The sequence below is a fragment of the Trachinotus anak genome, unplaced genomic scaffold (genome assembly GCF_046630095.1).
Source record: "Trachinotus anak isolate AG129_WGS33_773 ecotype Australia unplaced genomic scaffold, CSIRO_AGI_Tana_v1 ptg000008l, whole genome shotgun sequence".
NCBI classification, from domain to species: domain Eukaryota; kingdom Metazoa; phylum Chordata; class Actinopteri; order Carangiformes; family Carangidae; genus Trachinotus; species Trachinotus anak.
The window spans coordinates 5226077-5245487 of record NW_027273859.1 but is presented as its reverse complement, the minus strand read 5'-3'; the positions used below and the strand labels follow the sequence as shown (position 1 = coordinate 5245487).

General features: G+C 41.3%; 2 protein-coding genes, 1 long non-coding RNA gene and 1 other non-coding gene across 7 annotated transcripts; 1 reads left to right on the top strand and 3 right to left on the bottom strand.

Moving 5' to 3' along the window:
- Positions 1-290: 290 nt before the first annotated feature.
- trnag-ccc (transfer RNA glycine (anticodon CCC)) lies at positions 291-361 on the bottom strand. The gene has a single exon. It is a non-coding gene; the product is annotated as a tRNA-Gly (tRNA).
- Positions 362-1093: 732 nt separating this feature from the next.
- rchy1 (ring finger and CHY zinc finger domain containing 1) lies at positions 1094-5465 on the top strand. The gene is made up of 9 exons (XM_071482039.1): positions 1094-1243; positions 1656-1775; positions 1933-2048; positions 2598-2676; positions 2858-2902; positions 3017-3075; positions 3463-3492; positions 4272-4392; positions 4594-5465. The coding sequence occupies exons 1-9, from the start codon at positions 1193-1195 to the stop codon at positions 4801-4803; spliced, it is 831 nt and encodes a 276-aa protein (XP_071338140.1). The 5' UTR covers positions 1094-1192; the 3' UTR covers positions 4804-5465.
- A 782-nt stretch (positions 5466-6247) lies between these two features.
- LOC139623656 (uncharacterized) lies at positions 6248-7412 on the bottom strand. Its single transcript, XR_011691567.1, has 3 exons — positions 7304-7412; positions 6476-6546; positions 6248-6388 (listed from the first exon to the last, which is right to left on the bottom strand). It is a non-coding gene; the product is annotated as an uncharacterized lncRNA (long non-coding RNA).
- A 1769-nt stretch (positions 7413-9181) lies between these two features.
- Positions 9182-19125, bottom strand: lrp13 (low-density lipoprotein receptor related-protein 13). Of its 4 annotated transcripts, XM_071482032.1 has the most exons (21): positions 18966-19098; positions 18633-18789; positions 18014-18229; positions 17673-17903; positions 16959-17174; positions 16634-16863; positions 15740-15869; positions 15033-15223; positions 14621-14807; positions 13764-13976; positions 13497-13680; positions 13215-13416; positions 12841-13005; positions 12390-12590; positions 11616-12165; positions 11360-11479; positions 10994-11101; positions 10613-10846; positions 10132-10513; positions 9361-9469; positions 9182-9253 (listed from the first exon to the last, which is right to left on the bottom strand). In XM_071482032.1, the coding sequence occupies exons 1-21, from the start codon at positions 19026-19028 to the stop codon at positions 9230-9232; spliced, it is 4113 nt and encodes a 1370-aa protein (XP_071338133.1). In that variant the 5' UTR covers positions 19029-19098; the 3' UTR covers positions 9182-9229. The 4 variants fall into 4 exon arrangements, with proteins under 4 accessions (XP_071338133.1, XP_071338134.1, XP_071338135.1 ...); XM_071482033.1 differs by having other exon boundaries at positions 9182-9469; positions 18633-18779; positions 18965-19125; XM_071482034.1 differs by lacking the exons at positions 9182-9253; positions 9361-9469 and having other exon boundaries at positions 10278-10413.
- Positions 19126-19411: the final 286 nt, after the last annotated feature.

Genomic DNA, 19411 nt, shown 5'->3' with positions numbered 1-19411 from the left:
TTTCCCACACACACACACACACACACACAAAGATGCGCCTTCACATCTGTACGGCAAGAGCTGCACAAACAGCAAGTTACTGGCAGCTTTGCATGACTGCAAAAAATATTTACATAATAGGTATTCCTCGTCATAGTTGAACTGACCAAAGTGCAAAACAGTAGAGGAAACGACAGCTGGACACATCTGGGAAATGGCTGTTAATATTCGCGTTAGTTGCTACAGTTCAACTATCGCTGCTACATTTGTAACATTTTCATATTCGCTGATGGTTACTGGAGCAAAACGCGTGCGCCGCCCGGGAATCGAACCCGGGTCGCAAGAATGGGAATCTTGCATGATACCACTACACCAGCGGCGCCCTGACTGCCCCTCTCTGAGGGAGATTTATCAAGACCTGACCTGCTGCATTGTAGGTCTGCAGATGGTGCAGCTGGTTCACCTGCAAATTATTTCGTTTGAAAATCATAAAGGTGAACAGAGAGAAAGAGGGAATGGGAATTCTACAAAAGATCTGTCATTTGTTTCTAAATTAAAACTTTGCTTTTGCAAATTCATTTATCATTTGGAAAAGACAGAAAAGACAGAGCGGTGTACAGACAGGAACAGAAAATGAACTGTGACAAGGTCAAAATAAAAGCCAAGGGGATGTAAAAGTGTAACATTAAGCAAGCACAGAATCTAGACCAGGGTAATGTTAGATAGATAGATGATAGATGATAGATAGATAGATAGATAGATAGATAGATAGATAGATAGATAGATAGATAGATAGATAGGCTGCAAAGTGTGTGATATATTATTTAGTTGGGTAGCGTGAACTATAGCTTATATATGGAAATAGCTTGTGTGGTCGAGTAAGGTCTGCATTTTCCCAAATAGTCCCAAACAGTGTTGTCTTAATCAGAAATGCAGCACCCTCTGTAGGTTTGAGCTCTGATTAAATTAAATAACTGCTTCACGTTTTTTGTTTTTTTTGTTTTGTTTTTAAATTACAAATCGGCGAATAACAGATTAACCGATGACCTTGCCTTATTTTTTAATGCATAACCAATAAAGGTTGTTTGCTGATGGGTTTAGGAGATGCCTCCAACGGTGGAGGGCAGTATTGTTGAGTCTACGCTGTCAAAGGTAGAGAAGAAGAAAAGCGGGCAGCCTCGCACAGGACGCGAAGAAGAGACACGGAGGAAACATGGCTTCCCCGGCCGGGTGTGATCACTATGTGCGCAGCTGCTTATTGAAAGTGAGTCAACTTTTTGAAATGAAATGCATATATTTGCGTTACATGCTAGACGGAGGCACAATGGTGTTGAATATGTCTAACTGTAACTCTGCTGTGAAGAGTGAAGCTACTGCACAACTCTGTAGCTCATGGTTAACGTTAGATAGGTATTGAACTTAAACGCGTACTTCACGTAGCATCGGTGTCCTTATGACATGTTAGTTAGTGGATTATATGGTTCTTATATGTTAGCTGTTTAACAGTCAAACTGGGGTTAAAGTTTAGCTAATACTGGCTTATCTGTTGAATTATCTTCTCATTCACTATCTCAGTCATATGTGCTGGTTATTTGTAACATTTACGTACTTAAAAAGTCATTGAAACTTAAATTTGGTTTTTCTACAAACCTCCGCGTTGTTTCTGTGCACTGCAGGCTCCTTGCTGTGGTAAACTGTATGTGTGTCGGCTGTGCCATGATGCAGAGGAAAACCACCGGATGGATCGTTTCAAAGTCAGAGAGGTGCAGTGCTCTGCGTGTCAGACAGTGCAGCAGGTAACAGGAAAAAAAACATCTGCAACCCACATGTTTCAACTGTCAGCCATAGCAGTGATCTTAAAGGTCACTTTCCCTTTGATGTTTATCTTGTAGTAGGATGTGGCGGTTATTTCACATCAAGATAAATCAGTGGTGCAAATGGTCACTCTTTTAGGCACAGCAGACTTGCCAGCAGTGTCGTGTGCAGTTTGGGGAGTATTACTGTGACATTTGCCACTTGTTCGACAAGGATAAGAAGCAGTACCACTGTCAACCCTGTGGAATATGCAGGTGAGAACAGTTTGTTTCACGTCTTTTTATAATCACAACCTTAGAAGACAATACTAACAGTGACAATGGATATTTGGTGAAGCAAAAGTGAAAATGTCTCAAGGTGAAAACCGTTTTAAAGTTGGATGCAGAATTTCTTTCTACACAGCAAATACAAGTTAAGTCAAAGACAAAATCACAGTGATACTTTTTTCAACGTCCTGATGTCAAATTTCAGTGTTTTCAAAAATCAACTGACTCCACAATCAGTAATTCAGTGGGTTTTCAAATCTGACATATTAATGCAAACACTGATATTTCAAATTTTCAGTGGGAAATAAAAGAAAACCCTTTGTCAGTAATGTTGCGTGAGCCTGTGTGATTCTGCCTTTTCCCGTAATAAGAATACAAGAATACAAAGAAATACTTAATCACAGACAGTTATGTTTTTGCGATCATGCATTAAACACAACTCAGTGTTTGTGTTGTCCTCTAGCATTCATTCATATGTTATTCGTGCTTTAGGTGATTGACACCCGTATCAGTGGCTCTGTGTTTTGGCCCCTACAGGATTGGGCCCAGGGACAAGTATTTCCATTGTGAGAAGTGCAATCTGTGTTTAGCCCAGGATCTACGGGGAAACCACAAGGTGATTATTACCCTGCACACACATATATTACATATATTATATTATATTATATTATATTATATTATATTATATTATATTATATTATATTATATTATATTATATTATATTATATTATATATTGCACACATATTTTTCTATAGTATCATCTCTGCTTTTACTTACTATCATTTTTATGTTTCAGTGTGTTGAAAATGTCTCAAGGCAGAACTGCCCAGTGTGTATGGAGGTAATAAGACACATTTTACATTAGGGGGTGGTATAGAGAGGGCCGCTGGATTTTTATTCAATCCTTTCTCTACAGTTTGATAATGGATAATAATTGATGATTTTTTCTGTACAGGATATTCACACGTCCAGAATCGGAGCGCAAGTTCTTCCATGCGGCCATCTTCTACACAAGTAGGACTCACTATTCCCTAAAAACTCATAGCTCAGGACTGTGGGGTTGAATTGTGGATATTTTGTATAATTACAAGGAAGGAAAAATACAAGAATCCTGGACTTAGGCCTGACAGATACAATACAGATTGATTACTCTGTATACTACAGTTTAAAAAATCTAATAGTATAATAATAGCATTAGTAATATAGGAGAAGAAATATCATTAAAGATGAAGAGAGTTGAAAAGATATCCAATGTTGATGGCATAGACTAATAAATGTTATATTTTCAAGCTCTACATAATCCTTAAATAACTACAGTGATTTATTTTCATTTAGTAATGATATTTCAAGACCTATTATGACATAAATGTAACAACATGATTTTTTTATTCTCCGCTACAGGACCTGCTTTGATGACATGGTCAGAACAGGGTAGGTCTAATAAGTCCTTTTTCCTGGGAATTGTGTAGTTGAGTAAAATATGGTCTTTTTCAAGGTTATGTATTATTTATTTGTTTGACATAAATATTTCTGGAACAATTGAGTCGAGCATCAGTCAGTGTGTTCACATGCAATCAGACAACCAGGATACAGCTGACTTTCTCCAGTAAGATGATTTTTTTAAACATCAGGTAAATGACAAACCTGGTCGCTCTCTGCTGTCCCCCTCTCTCTGCACTGTTAGTCTGCTCCGGCACAGACACACACACATGCACAAGAAGTCTGAAGCAGTGTTGCAGTGTCCTCTATCACCACATTATGAATGGGTTATAAGCAATAAGATGTGGGATAAGTGGTAAACCTGATAACCGACCTGCTGCATGTACACACAGCATTACAGTAACCTGGTCACTAAAGTGCATGTAAACTCACTGAATGACAGCTTCAACTCAGTCAGTGGTTGTCAGCCTTTTCCAACTCATGGCTCACCTGAAAATCTCTAAAATGTTTTTGTGACTGATAATGATCAAACATTCAGGACTGAACTGAAAGCAGGGGAAACATGGAGGAAGCTCCACAGTCTGCACAGTGGCGTATCATAGTGATAGACTGAATGCGAGAAAAAATAACCTTAGACATACATATTTTTTTTCTATTGGTAATTTTTTTTCACCAAAATTGTACTGTTTACCAAATGAGCTGTCAGCCCACTTGCAGCCCGCAGGCTGGGAACCACTGCACTGAATGTTGTTTTTCCTTGTTTGTTTCAGAGCCTACCGCTGCCCTCTGTGTATGCACTCTGCCTGGAACATGGAGGGCCACTGGGATCAGATAGACACAGAGATCGCGCAGTCACCGATGCCCACTGAATACCAGGGTGCTACTGTCAAAGTAAGACCTCAATAAATAACCGTAACATGCCCCATTTTAAATTAAAAGAAGACGTGTTGACTTACTGATTGTTCAGCTCAATGTTTTGCATTTCATTCAATCCAGTTTGTACAATTCAATAAAAATGGACCTTGGTGACTGTAATCATCCAGCCGGTTATCTTTACATGTTCTCCATTACCTTTGTTTTTCCTCACTGTAGATTATATGTAATGACTGCCAAGCCCACTGTGCGGTGCCTTTCCATGTGCTGGGCATGAAGTGCAGCAGCTGTGGCTCCTACAACACAGCACAGGAGGGAGGACTCATCCACCCTCAGCAACAGCAGTCAGAGCAGAACACTGAGAATGCGGCAGAAACTGACAGAGAGTCTGAGCAGCAAGATCAACCCCAGTCACCCTCAGCACATTAGTATTACAGCCAAACACAATGAGTGACGTTCGGCTGGACCCTCTGAATAGTTGTGATTGTCTTCTGTTAAGTTCAGGAACTGTGCCACACGTCCTGTTGAAATGCTCTCAGTAAAACAAAGGTGTGTCTGTATGGCATACACCATGCCCGCCTGGGCAACTGTACGTAACACTCCACCAGGCTTGAAAATGCGTCAGATACAACAGAAAATAAAAACTAGCTTCAGCTACAAGTCAACATGATCAATACTGTCTGCACACTCACTTAAAAATGGACTGAGAGAAAGGGAAACAGTCACAGGGAGCAGTTGTACTGTAAATAAAGTTCATAAAGGTACGATATTTATATATACCATCCTCGGTACAACATCTACACCCTTGGTAAGGTTAAGTTTCTGCATGTGAGTCAAAGATTAAACACTATTTTTCTACCTTTGACTTCATTTCTGAGTGTGGCTCTAATTCCCTGTTATGTTGTTGATCAGAGATGGATGTTAAATAAAACTGCAACTCATGCACCAATTGAATGTTTCCTCATCATAACAGACATATGTTATTGTAATTTTTGTTATGGCTGCTGTGACAAATGATGGTATGAAGTGTTGCTCTGTTTACAATGACAGTAATACAAGCTCCCAATAAAAAACTTTACTTCACAACTTTACAACAGTGTTGTAGTGTGTTATCTTCAGAACCACTCATTGAATGAGAGAAAAGAGCATTTAATCACATGGTGTTGTAGCTGATCAACATCAACACATTTCCTTTGTATTTATATAGTAGTCATTATACTAGCACCATTATAATAACACTGATAAAGGAAATGTAAAGTAAAAGCCAAGTGAAGTTAAGATATTTAGATTTGATATTACTATTACAATGATCAAGTATCAAGACAAACCTACATATACCTACAACAAACATCAGCCAAACCAGTAACCTGGGGTGGAACTAAAACAGTTTCTTGGCTTACATGCTATCTCCTCTGGGTGGGTCCGGCTCAGGGGTGACAACTGGGACTGGCAGGGGAGGGGTTGTGGAGAATAGTGGAAGTGTTGGATTGATGATGTGTGGAGTAAAGGGTGGAGTGGCACCCTGGGGGAATCCTTGGTATGTAGAGGAGGTGGTGGTGAGTTGTGGTTGAGTTGTTCCACCAACACCTATGATTATATCAGGTTCTGTTTTCCCCGGGTGTTGTGAGACCACCATGTCTGGTAGAACATGCACAGTGTTGGTGTTAATTGAGTCCTGTGCAGGATCAGAATCAGGCATATCCTGAGAAATGCCTGTGCCAAGTGCAGTTTGAGAAGGATTGTCTTGTATGAGCTGTGAAGCATCAGTGTCAGTGGAGGTTTGTGGGTCCTCAGGGTCTGGCGGTGCTGAAGTGTTGAGCGTGGCTGGAAAAGGTCCTGAGTCTGCAGAGGGAAGTAGGGCTGCAGTGTCTGGGGGGTCGGTCTCCTCTTTAGCATTAGGCATGTCTGTCTGTGTAAACGCTGGGTGCAGGGGATCCTGTGGAGCCTCCTCCGATGAACTGGAGTCACTGGACTCTGATGACTTCGATAAATCCTCATCTTCACCCAGACAGACCTGTTGTTATAAAAAGGAATGTGATGAGACCTCTGACATTGCTTTACAGAGTTATACATGTAGTAACAGAAAAGAAGAACTACTCACTGGTTTAGACATGGCTGCAGTCACCATGACAGCGCAAAGTGTAGTCCATAGAAAAGCCATTGCTGTGTTTCCTGTATTTGCGGAAAGAAACAGACAATCACTGTACTGGTTAATTTCAGAGCAGTAATGTTACCAAATACATTTACTCAGGCACTGTACTAAAGATTAAATATTATCACACACCTCTGCTCCACTACATTTCATTTTTTATGTAAAGAAAATACTTTTTACCATACTGACAGCTGTATTTGATAGTTATTTTGCATATTTTTCAGATTATCCTTCATACAAAGCATATGATCAGCTTCTAAAACACGATGCACTGTTCAATTAAAAAAAATCTCCCTCATAATGGTAATAATACAATAATAATTTCTCCTTCTTTTCTGTCTTTCTTAAAAAGTGAAAGATATCTTCAGGTGGTGCAGCAGGAATATTTCAAGCCATTTTCAATGCAAATGAACTTTCATAATTCTATTGCCACAGTGTGCTGATGTTTCAAAATACAGACACTCATTTCTACAACATTTTTAACAAGTTGATTTACAATAAAACAGGTTAAATATTCTAACTACTTGGCAAAATAAAGTTTTTGGGACTCAAGTATAGATAGAAATAATAACTGTCCAACACTTTAGTGAAATCAGCTCCTCCTTGAGCAGCTACAGCTAAAATGCTGGTCACACATTGATGCATCAATTTTAAATATCTGTATCTATAACTCTATTCTGCTCAATAAATACATACATTTTACTGATAACAACTGGATACGCTGAATGAAAGCTGTATTATTTTGAATAATATTCCTTTCCTGCTTTGAAGACCTACCTTGTTAGGTTGAGTTTCTTATCCGTGCACACGATGAAGATACAGCAGACCAATTCTAAAATGAACCAACTCTACCAAAAGCTAATTTCTGCTTAGCCTTGCATTTATACGACTGTTGATATGTGAGGGTACAATAAAGCAGTGATTCATCATCTAGTTCATGTCGTTAGCATTATTCATTACAGCTCTGACTCACAAACAATCACAGCTAACCCCCCCCCCCCCCCCCCCCCCCCCCAGGTGAAATTAGAGAGTGTTAAAAACTCTGCGGATGAGAAGGGAATAAGTAGCTGCACCAGAAGTGACTATTCACAGGCAAAGTAAACATGTGTTTTGTGGTTTTGGAGTAAACAATGGGAAGAATCTGTTTTAGACTTTAAATATGTGTCATCACAATGTCTCATCACGCAGATGACAAAGAAAGCTTCACTATAATTGTTGGCTTTCACTAAAACAACAATGCTCTCCTGAATTCACACCAGTCACACATACATTTATTTCCATAATTTACAAGGACAGTCAACCTCACATAAAAAGAGTGTGAGTATTAAATCAGTGGTTGAGGAAGTACTGTTATTTAAGTAGAAACTAATACCACAATGTAGAAATATTCAAATAACAAATAAAAGTTCTGCATTAAGTAGAGTTAATACTGTTGGATTGTTAAGTATATAACAACGCAATATATTATATAAACATATTGCATCAATCTGCAAAGCAGTCAAATTTTGTGGTATGAAATTTAATCAAAAAATTAACTCATGTACAAGTACCTCAGAATTGTACTTGCATACAATAAATGTATTCAGTAATATTCCATCAGAGCCACAGCACTTGAGCAATAGTTGTAGAGTAAGTGGTGCTTTGAGATAAGTGCTAATGTCAGTATGCTAACATGCTCACAGTGACATTTGGCAAGAGCAACGTTTACCATGTTGGCATGGTAACATTTGCCCATTAGCACTAATTATGAAGCACAACTGAAATATATGTATTGTCATGTATGTTTGTTTGCTCATTTTCCCAAATTAAGAACTACTGTGAACTGCAGGTCACAGTTCACATTTTCGCAGGGATTGGATTTAGAATTCTGATCCAACAGCAGACTACAGTGGAAAATATGGTGTGACCAAAGTAATCAGAATTCAGAGGGAGAGATGAATATCTGCACAAAACTTCATGGGGATCCATCCAGTATTTGATTAGATGTTTGAGTCTGAGTAAAGGTGGTGGACAGCTGTCATCTTTAGAGCTGTGCTGCTACCATTGCTAAAAAGCCCTGTGTGCCAAGGATGACTTGGTAAAGAACATCTTTTATTTTGGTCTTTTCTAAAATTGCAACATTAAAGCAGAACATTTATCTAACGATTTTGATAATTGTTATGTTTCATGTTTTCAAGCAAATGTTATCTATCCTTTGGTTCCAACTTACAAAATTGAAAATACTGAAGTCCATGTTTTGGACAAACAAGACATTGGGAAACTGGAATGTGCACTTCAAATGCTTGTTTGACATTTTGCAATTTATTGCAGCCTTGAACTTTTGTGACACTTGTGTAACTTGGAGGACATCTAGAGGTCACACAAGGAAAAAGATTGACGAGTGTACTTTGGATCAAGAACCTCTTAGTCCCACACAGGCATTTTCTTCAGTTGTGGTCTCTCCTCCCAGATGAGTATACTTCCGATGCCACGTTGTTGTCGTCCTGTCATCTTCAATGCTGAATATCTTCCAGATGATTTACTGTCACCAACCTCTCTGATGCTGACGGTTATGACTACATCAATGCCATAACTCAGGCAATCATCATTTGCTCTTAATCTTAATACGCGGTCTAAATGACAAACAAAGCTGAAATAACTTCACAGGAAACAGAGGAAAATGCAAAGTGTTTATTTAAAACATTGCTTTCCCACATATCAGCCTCAGTCCACAGACAATACTGCTTCCTGCAGAGAGAGAGAGAGAGAGAGAGAAGGTAAAGTCACACTAATCCCACAAGCACAGAAAGACAAATGGGGAACCTGCTAGTTTATGGAGTTCTTGCGAGGTCCACCTCTGGCTTTTCTGTATCTACTGGGGCAGTTTGTGTGGTGGGGGCAGTCTCAGCTTTCTTCTCCAGGTCTGTCATGCTCGTTTCCTTCATAGCAGCTGGGCCAGCTCTCCTGTGGGAGGGAAATACAAAAATGTTGTCCTGTGCTACCTCTGTAAAGTCAACTGTTGCTACAAGTACATTTAACACTCTCCCCACAGACATCAAATGTAGAAATACACCGAATTCTAAAAGATCAAGCTTTCTACAATTTGTTGTCAGCCTCCATCTTGACATTAAATATTTTTTAAAAAGTCAGTTCACTTTGTTTCAGACTGACATCTCATCTGTTGGATGGGCTGCTATGAATTTCATGCAGACAGTAACATCCCAACTTTCCATCTAACGCCCCCACAGACTGATGTGCGTTTCTTCAACTGTTGCATGGATTAGCATGAAATTTGGTATAGATATTCATGATGTCCTACGGATGAATCCTCATGACTGTGATCTTATCTTTTCATCTAGCAGCAGCATCATCAGATCAAAATTTTAAGTTGGTGACTGACTTCTAAATAGCCATAATGGCAACTTCTAAGTCGTAATTATGACTGAGAAACACTTTTTTTTTTTTTTTTTTTTATAAAGTTCTCCTATATCCCACTTGGTTCTTACTAATACTAAGTGTATAGTACAAATGTGGGTGTCTCACATCAGCTGATGTTAGCATTTAGCTCAAAGCACCAGGAGGGTTTCTAAAAAAAAAAAAAAAAAAAATAGCAAAAACTGAAAAACCTCATGTTTGCACTCTTCTTCCTCTTGATCACTACTGCCATCACAGAAATGACCACCACTCCTGCACCGAGCCCTGCAGCACCATAGACAATGGGACCCTGCATGGTCTTCAGGAGATGGTCCTGACAGGAGTCACCGCTGTAGCCCAGTGAACACGCACATACAGTGTCCCCACTGGTCTCCACACAGCGTCCATTGCCACTGCAACGTCTCTGGCTGCACTGCTGGACGTTCAGGTTCATGAGCTGGCTGCTGACATTCAGGGTGGTGTTCAGGTCGGTGCTTTCAGACAGAGGGGGGAGGGGGGAGGGAGGAGGAGATGAGCTGCGAGGCTGGACAGGAGCAAGGACCTTGATTCCTGAATGTTGCTTCAGACTGACACCTAGAAGACATCAGTGTTGAGTTGTTGTATTTACATCTACTCGTATTATGAAATCTTCCAGTTCTTACTGCTTTTTAAAAAGGAGGTATAGCTACTCACAGTTCTCGTCTGAGTGGTCGGAGCAGTCTACATGCCCGTTACAGAACTTCTCAACAGGCTGGCAGGAAAGTTGATCCAGACATGGTCTTGTGCCAGCTGGGCAGCCCTGCTCCGGGCTGCAGTGGGCGGCATTCACAAGGATGTGATCATGGCCACACTTGCATGTCCGACCTTCTGGGGTGGCGAGGCACAAGTGCTGACAGTTGCCGTTGTTTTCTGTGCACTGGTTAGAACCTGGTGAAACAAGCAGACTGCCAATCAGTTGGAGTTTGTGATGTTTGTTTGCATTAGATGGCAATTAAAAGCATCTGAATGGATAATTCAGATATATTAACACCATTATCTTTATGACAGGTATCATGAGGTGTGGTTCTTTCATACCAGTCTGACTTGTCTTGCTAAATGCCTTCAAGCTGACCACTTGTGTGCCAACTTCAAACCACAGTTTGTTCTGCTGCTGCTCATCTCTGTACCAGAGCCTGGTCTTGTCTGAGGGAAAAGGCCAACACAAAGAACTGTAGCACCATGAAAAACACAAACAATAATAAGACGTCACAGATTCAGATAGCACTCATAGCTTGACCTTTTAGTGGTGTGTTTCAAGCTCAGATGTAATGAAATTTTCCTATAAAGACAACTTCTCGTATTATTGATACAAGTTATGTTGTTGAACAGTACCACCTGCTAGTTGGTGCCTGTAATATGGCATTAGGTGTATATCATTTAGCAGACACTTTCAGACGTTACCATTAACAGTCATCCAAAGCAGCGTATCATCACTCAGGGCCACAGCAGTCAAGCCATCACCTGCCTTCAATTCTCTGTATCCAGATCCATCAAGCTGGACAGAGCCAATGGTCCCTAAACCTGGGACAGAATCCAAGATGTTACTGCTTTTCTAAACAAATTACAGCTTTATTCTACAGCGTCTTGATCTTCAGTCCATAAAAAACACATCTTAAATCTTCCTGTAATGATACCACAAACCTGTCATTATTCTCACCAGAGTCAGCCCAGTAAATTGTGTCGCCATTACTGGAGAAAACCAGAGAAGTGGGCTGGACGGCATCCTTCCACACCACCCTCCGCTCAGCACCATCCAAGTTAGCGCACTCTACAGTAGCCACAGTACCTGTGCCCTGCAGAGCCAGGTTGGTAAAACAAACTCTCCCACTGGAAGGATGAAGAGCGAGGGACTCCACTCTGCCAATACCTTCCTTGATGACAACAGCAGTGTAGGCACCTGTGATAGAGGTGACCTGCAGACGGGGCTGTTTGTGGCTGCTCCAGTAGACATTAAGTGTCACCCAGTCCAGGGCCATGGCAGTGATGGTGTCACCCAGGAGTTTGAGAAGCTGACCTCGGGAGGCCAAGTCTGAGTCTTTCAGCTTGAAGGAGTTGAGTGAAGTTGTGCCATCATCCGTCAAGAATAAGGTGTGGTCACGCAGGTTGTAGTCCATGATGGCAGCTTCATTGATGCTGGGCACCTGCAGGGCCAGGTGTTCAGGCCAGCCCTTCAGCTCTGCTGCTGTGTGTCGGGACTGCAGGTAGATCTACAGACATCACTGGGATTAAATATATAGTCATGTAAAGCTAATGTATAATACATAAACAAATGTGTCCGTTTCCTCACACAGTCTAACAGTAAATTATGCAGAAGCACAGGAGAGGGAGAGGCAAAGCCCCTAGATGTCCCCTCAACATCCAATGATGATCCTTTAGAGTATATCCTGCCAGAACAGATTAGACCTAGTGTAACTATGTACTATAGCACAACCTGAGTGACAGTGGAAGGAGACAGTATCAGCAGGAATGCTGAATTGACCAGGCTGGAGCAGGTCAGACCATCCTCAGCCAGTAAAAGACCAGAGGGACATTTGCACACAGCCTTGGGTCCCGGGGCCAACACACACATGTGGGAACAGTCCATTTTCTCACAGGGGCTCTGGTTTCCCGTCTGGAGCAATGAGTGGATAATCTGCAAAACAGCAAACACAGTTATGCTGAAACTACTATAGGTTATCACTATAACCTTTTACAATTTCCCGACACTGTGCCAAAATGGGTTAAAAATCTTGTGGAAGGCTTCAAACACAGGACAATGTCATAGCTGTGCAAGAAATTTACCGAACCACTGTGACCACTTCACACATGCAGATAATCCAAATTTATTTACAGCATCCATTATACACTTGTGGACAATTCTGAATTCAAAACCTTTTACTCACCTTCACACCAAAAGGTTGTCTCGGTCTCTTCAGGAGAATTTGACGGTTTTTGCCAGAGATTTTATGAGCAGCCTGCACCACTCGCTTCTTGGCATCAGACCAGTAGAGCATGTCGTTGAACACTGCCAGAGAGAATGGGTTGGTGGTCTCTTTCATCTGGAGGATCTGACCAAAAATAAATAAATATATCACACTTGTGCATAGCAGCTGGTAGTTTGGCCTTCATGGATTGTGGATTGTCAAGTTTGGAAACAATTCTGCAGCAATATTTGGGATGGATGCATCCAAAAATTGAAAATAATTTAAAAAAAATTATTTCAAAAAGGTTAAAAGCAAAGGCAACATGACAACACCCCCTTCTTAAACTGGTTTACCTGAATGTCATCCCCATCCAGTGTCGCAGATCCAATTGCACCCAGTCTTTCATCTGTCCAGTAGACTCTCTCAGAGATGGTGTCCACAGCCACACCACCAGGCCAGCCCAGACTGGAGTTCACCACAGCCCTCCTCTCTGACCCGTCCATCCCAGCCCGCTCAATCTTCACTACATTACCAATCTCTGTCCAGAACATAAGCCTGGTAGAAAAAATTAAAGACTTTAAATACTGGGCTTAAAATGTTTTTTTTTAATGGACAATAAATAAATTCATACTGACCCTTTCTGTGGCAGCAGGGCCAGAGAGCGGGGCTGGTCCAGGTCTTCGTCCAGGATGACGCTGTGGTCCAGTGACTCCACAGCAGCTGTGGCTAGTCTGATGGCAACAATCTGACTGTTAACCCCATCAATCCAGTACAGGTTCCTGCCGAGCCAGTCCACAGCTACAGAATCAGCCCGGATTCCTGTGGAAACAGATGGTGTCACACATCATGAGGTGTCCTCATGTATGACACAAATGTAAACCCCACATTTGTGTTGCACCAACCTTTAATCAGAGTCCCTGTGGCCTTCTGGTCCAGCGAGGACCACCTGATGCTCTCAGAGTCCAGACTGACCCAGAAGACCCTCTGCTCCCTCCAGTCGTAGTCCAGAGACAGGATGGCCTTCTTGGCAGAGGAGGACAACACATCCAGGCTGCCACTGCGCAGTCCAAACAAGAAGAGGTCCGTCAGTACCGACGACAACAGGAAGGGTTCACCTGAGACATGAGAAAAGATTCATTTCACAGTTGTCATTGGTTCGGGTCAGTATGCCCTCTTAAATATCCTATATATCCTTATTTCAACCAGTTTGAAATAATTGTCATAACTGAGTGGATGTTTTAATTGAAAAAAAAAAAAAAAACTGACAGATTTATAAACAATACATTTCAGGAAAGTATTTTATGTTAACGTAGTGTTAACATAAACACACAATGACAAAATGTTCTTACAAACTTAAACATTAAAAGGAAAGTTTGACATTTTTGGAAACGCACTTATTTGCTTTCTTGTGAAAAGATGAGAAGATCAACACCACGTGTCTTTACGCTAAATATGAAGTGTTAGCTTAACTTAGAGTGGAAACAGGGGAAAACAGTAAACCTAGCTCAGTCAAAAAAGGTACACAGGTCTTAAGTCACTGAGCCTGGCCAAGAAATAGTCTGACATAAATTCTATAAACACTCTCACAGTTGATACTTTCTGTGGTACAAAGATATAAGTTGTGAGTTTAAGGTGCTGGCATCAGACTGAGCCAGGCTAACTGTTTCCCTCTGCTGTAGCTTCATATTTAACCGCCAACATGAACGCTATGATGCTTCCCCTCCAGCCACTGCTCCGTCACCCAGTGGGAGGACTTTACCGGTGATCTTGCAGTGGCGTCCACCTGCCTCCATGATGTACCCTGGGTGACAGTCACATCGGTAGGAGCCGGGAGTGTTGATGCACAGCTGACTGCACACACCTGGACTCTGACCTTCACACTCATCAATATCAGCACAGGTGAACCCGTCCTCCATGAGGCTGAACCCTGCTGTACAGTGACAACGCTACACAGCAAGAACAAAGTATTAGAGGAGCAACAACATTTTACTTTTTCTTAATATAATAAAGGCTTCTTTATCCAGAAGCTTCATTTCACTGCCGCATTCACAGTTCAGTTTCTGCTACATTTCTGTCTTTAGTTCTGCATTTTAAGCCACTGATTAGCAGGACAGATAATGTGTGCTTGATGTTAATTAGTTCAGTCAAAGTTGGAAATACAGGGTCCTCACCAGTCCCTGTGGAGTGCTGTAGCAGCTCTGGGAGCAGCGGCTGTTATCTGCCTCGGCACAGTTTATCTGGCAGCTGCCTCCTTCATCTGAACCGTCTGCACAGTTGGTGATGTTGTTACACACCAGGACTGGATCCAGACACTCCTGACTGCCACACTGGAACTGGTGAGGGAGGCATGCCACCACCCCACCTGGTACACAAACACACACACACACTTTTTAAATACAGTTTTATAAGTCTTCAGCCAGTTTGACAAAGGAAACCAATTATTGAAAGTTAACATTTTTTTCAGCTCTCATACCCTTAAACTGTCTTACTCCAATAACAATTCTTTTTTCTGTTTTCACAAGCAGCTGAATCAGTTTGCTGAAAGCTCAACCATCCTGATGAACCGCAACAAGTGATGATTTTTTAAAAACTCTGAAATATAGAGTATATCCCGTTCTCAATCTTAAGGAAAAGAAGAAAAAAAAAAAAAAAAAAAAAACAACTGTCAGTGTCTCCTCATCTCTTACGTACCATGTTTTTGTCAATAACCTTTTGTTCTGGTGTACAGATTTACACAGAAAACCAAGGTCAAATGTCTGTAAACACTGAAGCTAATTTTTTGGCATTTGACTTTTAATACAGAGACTCAGGCAGAAACATGAGCATTTGGTCAAACAACTCCACCTCTTCCTGTGTTTTATAATGTCCAGCTACTCACATTCAGTCTCATCACTGCCGTCGTCACAGTCCTTCACGCCGTCACACCTCCAGGCTGTAGGGACACACTTGGTCTTGGATTTACACGACCACTGGAACTCACCACAGGTCAGTGGAGCCACAGGACAATCCTAGAGAGGAACCAATTCAATTTTATTTGTATAGCGCCAAATCATAACATACATCATCTCAAGGCACTTTACAGGGTAAGGTTGAGACCTTACTGTGTTACAGAGAAAAACCCAACAGATCCCACAAAGAGCAGCACTTGGTGACAGGGGGGAGGAAAAACTCCCTTTTAACAGTAAGAAACCTCCAACAGAACCAGGCTCAGGGTGGGCGGCCGTCTGCCTCGACCGGTTTGGGTTTACAGCTGGGTGTTGATGTACACCCAGCTGTAAATAAAAAAAAATAAAAAAATTTAAAAAAAATGAATGGAAGTGAACGCCTGAGAAACACCTCAGAAACATGCATATGCGATTTTGTTGATTTCTGGCATACTACAGAAAACCACTACTATAACAATAATTATTGCATATTGTATACAGTAGTGCACTGTAAGTACCATACTTTTCCCGTCAGCTCAGTGAGTGCTGTCCTGACACTGACCTTTGACCACAAGGTAGAGAATTCTTTCTTTGAATTCTTCAATGAACACAGTATACCATCATTATGTTTGCTCCAAATCTGTTTTCAGTTTTGTTTTATTTGGTCATATAAATTTTCACCAAGACACTAAAAAGCTACTCCACTGCTTCAGTTTTCCACATTTAAATAAAACAAGTATCTGAGAAAACTCAGTGTGACATCTTAGGATTGTATTCATCTTACTCTTGAAAGCTGAGTGCTTATTACAAAGCTTTTTTAATCTTGTGGTGTTGCCTTCAACATGCACCTTCTCATCAGTGCCATCTTTGCAGTCCTGATCTCCGTCACAGATCCACTCCTGCACCAGACACTCCTTGCTCTGGACGCAGCGGTGTTTGGTGGTGCAGACTGGCGCTTTGGTGCAGCTCTCCTCATCTGAGTGGTCCCAGCAGTCTGGGTGACCATCGCAACGCATTGTGGCAGATACACACTGGCCGCTGGTGCATCTAAACTCAGTGGCACTGCAGTCCTCATCAGCTGCAGGGTGGAGGGGACAAAGATACCATGACACAAGCGTCCTAATGATTAATCCATTTAGTAGATATTAGTCTCCTAGTTCGCTGACAACCTACCACAGTTTGCCTCGTCGCTGCCATCCCAACAGTCTCTCTCTCCATCACAGAGGAAGCTGTTAGGAATGCAGCGGTTCTTGTCGTCACATTGGTGAGCACAGTCCTCCATGTGCTTGGCACATCCCAGTTCATCCGAGCGGTCCTGACACTGAGGCACACCATCACACACCTGGCTCTGCTCAATGCACTTCTTTCCATGGGCACACTGGAACTGGTCTGCAGAGGACACATGGACTAATCATGGTGCTGCCAGGTTATAGTTGAGCTTCAAACTGTGTGGTGTGTTCGCAGCTTTAGTGAATTTAACCCGTGAACATGCTCCACATCTCCCAGTTCTTCCTGTATACACTGCATTGATCCTATTGTTACACATGATGCTAATTATTTATGATAACCATCCATGAAGGATTTGTGCAATTATCCAATTAAAAATCCAGTGTCTCTTCAAATCCATATGTTTTGACAACATTCAGGTTAATACAGTTACATCTACTAATGGTTCTCATGTAATGTCAGCTCAGTGTGAAGGCAAAATGCTGGCCATCTCTGTACCAACTTCACTGAAGCAATATCCTGTATATTTTATGTACTTGGAAGAAGGGTATTTGATCCTGATGTGCTTAAACATAGAGTAATACTTCCCACTAGAGGGCAGTAAAGTCATTCTCAAACTACATACAGGGGCTCAAACACACAGACCAACCACTGGATTACCTGTTTCACATGCTGATGAGCATTCCTCCTCATCTGAGCCATCTCTGCAGTCTACCTCTCCATCACAGACATGGCTGTAGAGGATACACTCTGCGTTGGTTTTGCAGGGTATGGAACCCAGAGTACACTTGATGGTGGTGGATGGGCTGACAGATACAGAGGGCTCAGGGGTTGTACTGGTCCTTTCTTCCTTTTCATACCCATCTTCCTCTTGATCTTCTGATTTAGATGCTGAATAAGATGAACAAACATTATGACTCAAGGTTGCATCCTGTCTAAGTCCTAAATATAGATATGATCATCTTCAGTAAGATCTATCTTCTCAAATGACTTCAACCTACCACAGTCTGCCTCATCAGTGCCATCTAAACAGTCCCTCTCTCCGTCACAGAGGAAGCTTGCAGGCAAGCAGCGACTCTTGCTGTCACAGTGGTGAATACAACCTTCCGTTTGCTTCATACAGTGCAGTTCATCAGAACGGTCCTGACATTGAGGTACACCATCACAAACCTGGTCCTTGTCTATACACTTCTTCCCATGGGCACACTGGAACTGATCTGATTGGATGCAAGCAATTGACATTAATTTCAATATAACTATGTCTGATTGGATGCTAAATAGAATACTGAAACCTTACAGTAACTTAATGACACCATGTTTATATACATGCGGTCACCAGTTTATTAGGTACACCTTTCTTTATATTTAAAAAAAAAAAAAAAAAAAAAAAATGCAGTCTTATACAACAGTTCCACTATAAATCCTCCTTCATAACAGTTAAGTTTTTAGTCTAGTCTAATCTGACTTCTATACTCTTTTCAGTGATAGTCATAACTTTCAGTCATTCACAGAACTGTGCGATGCAGTAAACACAGTCCAATTGAATAGGTCAAAACAAGCCTCAAAGTAGTTGCAAGTAGTACTTGAGTTCATGCATTTTCTGTGGATTCAGTCTCGTACCTCCATTGCATCCAGAGGCACAGTCCTCTTCATCCGAACCATCCCTGCAGTCAGGCTCTCCATCACATACATGGCTGTAGAGCACACACTCTGAATCATCCTTGCAAAGTTTAGAGCCTAGGCCACAATTCAAAGGACTGCTTCCAGCTGAAACAACAATTTTGATTAAGTGAAAAGAAAAAGACAAAATGTATTTACTACAACAGTATATTAAAAAACAGCTGATAATACATCCCTCATCCTGCGTCTGAACTGACAAACATCACTTTAAATAAGTTATAAAGTCTAACTGGGCTGTTTTTGCAGAAGGTGTAACAGCAATTTTGGTTCACCTGGCTCACCTTGCAAGGACTCTGACAACTGCAATAACACAAAAAGAAACAAACATCCACCCATCGCCACAGACAAAATAAAACGGAACAAATGGTGCCAAGTGCGACAGTGTAGCGTTTTATAATGGCACCAGGTGAGGCCAATAGTACCTAATTGAACACCTGAGTGAGGGGAGGAGCCGCTGCTTCTTCCCATATATATTAACCTGTACAGCTGTGGTTGCTTTCAATACATTAAAACTCATACTGGATCTCCTAGAATAAGAAAATTATATAACTGATTGAGTGGTTGATTTGTTTTGTTTTGCTGTAATTTGTATTTTATTTATTTTATTTTATTGCTTTCAATCTTCTATGGTATTTTATTTGAAAATGCAAATAGTGAGTTAACGTCCTGTGAAAAGGCTAAACAAAATTGCCTTTACCTCAAAACCCCTCTGAATGACA

Coding starts and splice junctions, on each gene's coding strand:
- rchy1 (XM_071482039.1), top strand. CDS start 1,193: ATGGCTTCCCCGGCCGGGTGTGATCACTATGTGCGCAGCTGCTTATTG. Junction 1,244..1,655: donor TGCGCAGCTGCTTATTGAAA/GTGAGTCAACTT, acceptor TGTGCACTGCAG/GCTCCTTGCTGTGGTAAACT. Junction 4,393..4,593: donor ACCAGGGTGCTACTGTCAAA/GTAAGACCTCAA, acceptor TCCTCACTGTAG/ATTATATGTAATGACTGCCA.
- lrp13 (XM_071482032.1), bottom strand. CDS start 19,028: ATGGGTGGATGTTTGTTTCTTTTTGTGTTATTGCAGTTGTCAGAGTCC. Junction 17,175..17,672: donor CTCATCAGCATGTGAAACAG/GTAATCCAGTGG, acceptor TGTCCTCTGCAG/ACCAGTTCCAGTGTGCCCAT. Junction 10,514..10,612: donor CGACCACTCAGACGAGAACT/GTGAGTAGCTAT, acceptor GATGTCTTCTAG/GTGTCAGTCTGAAGCAACAT.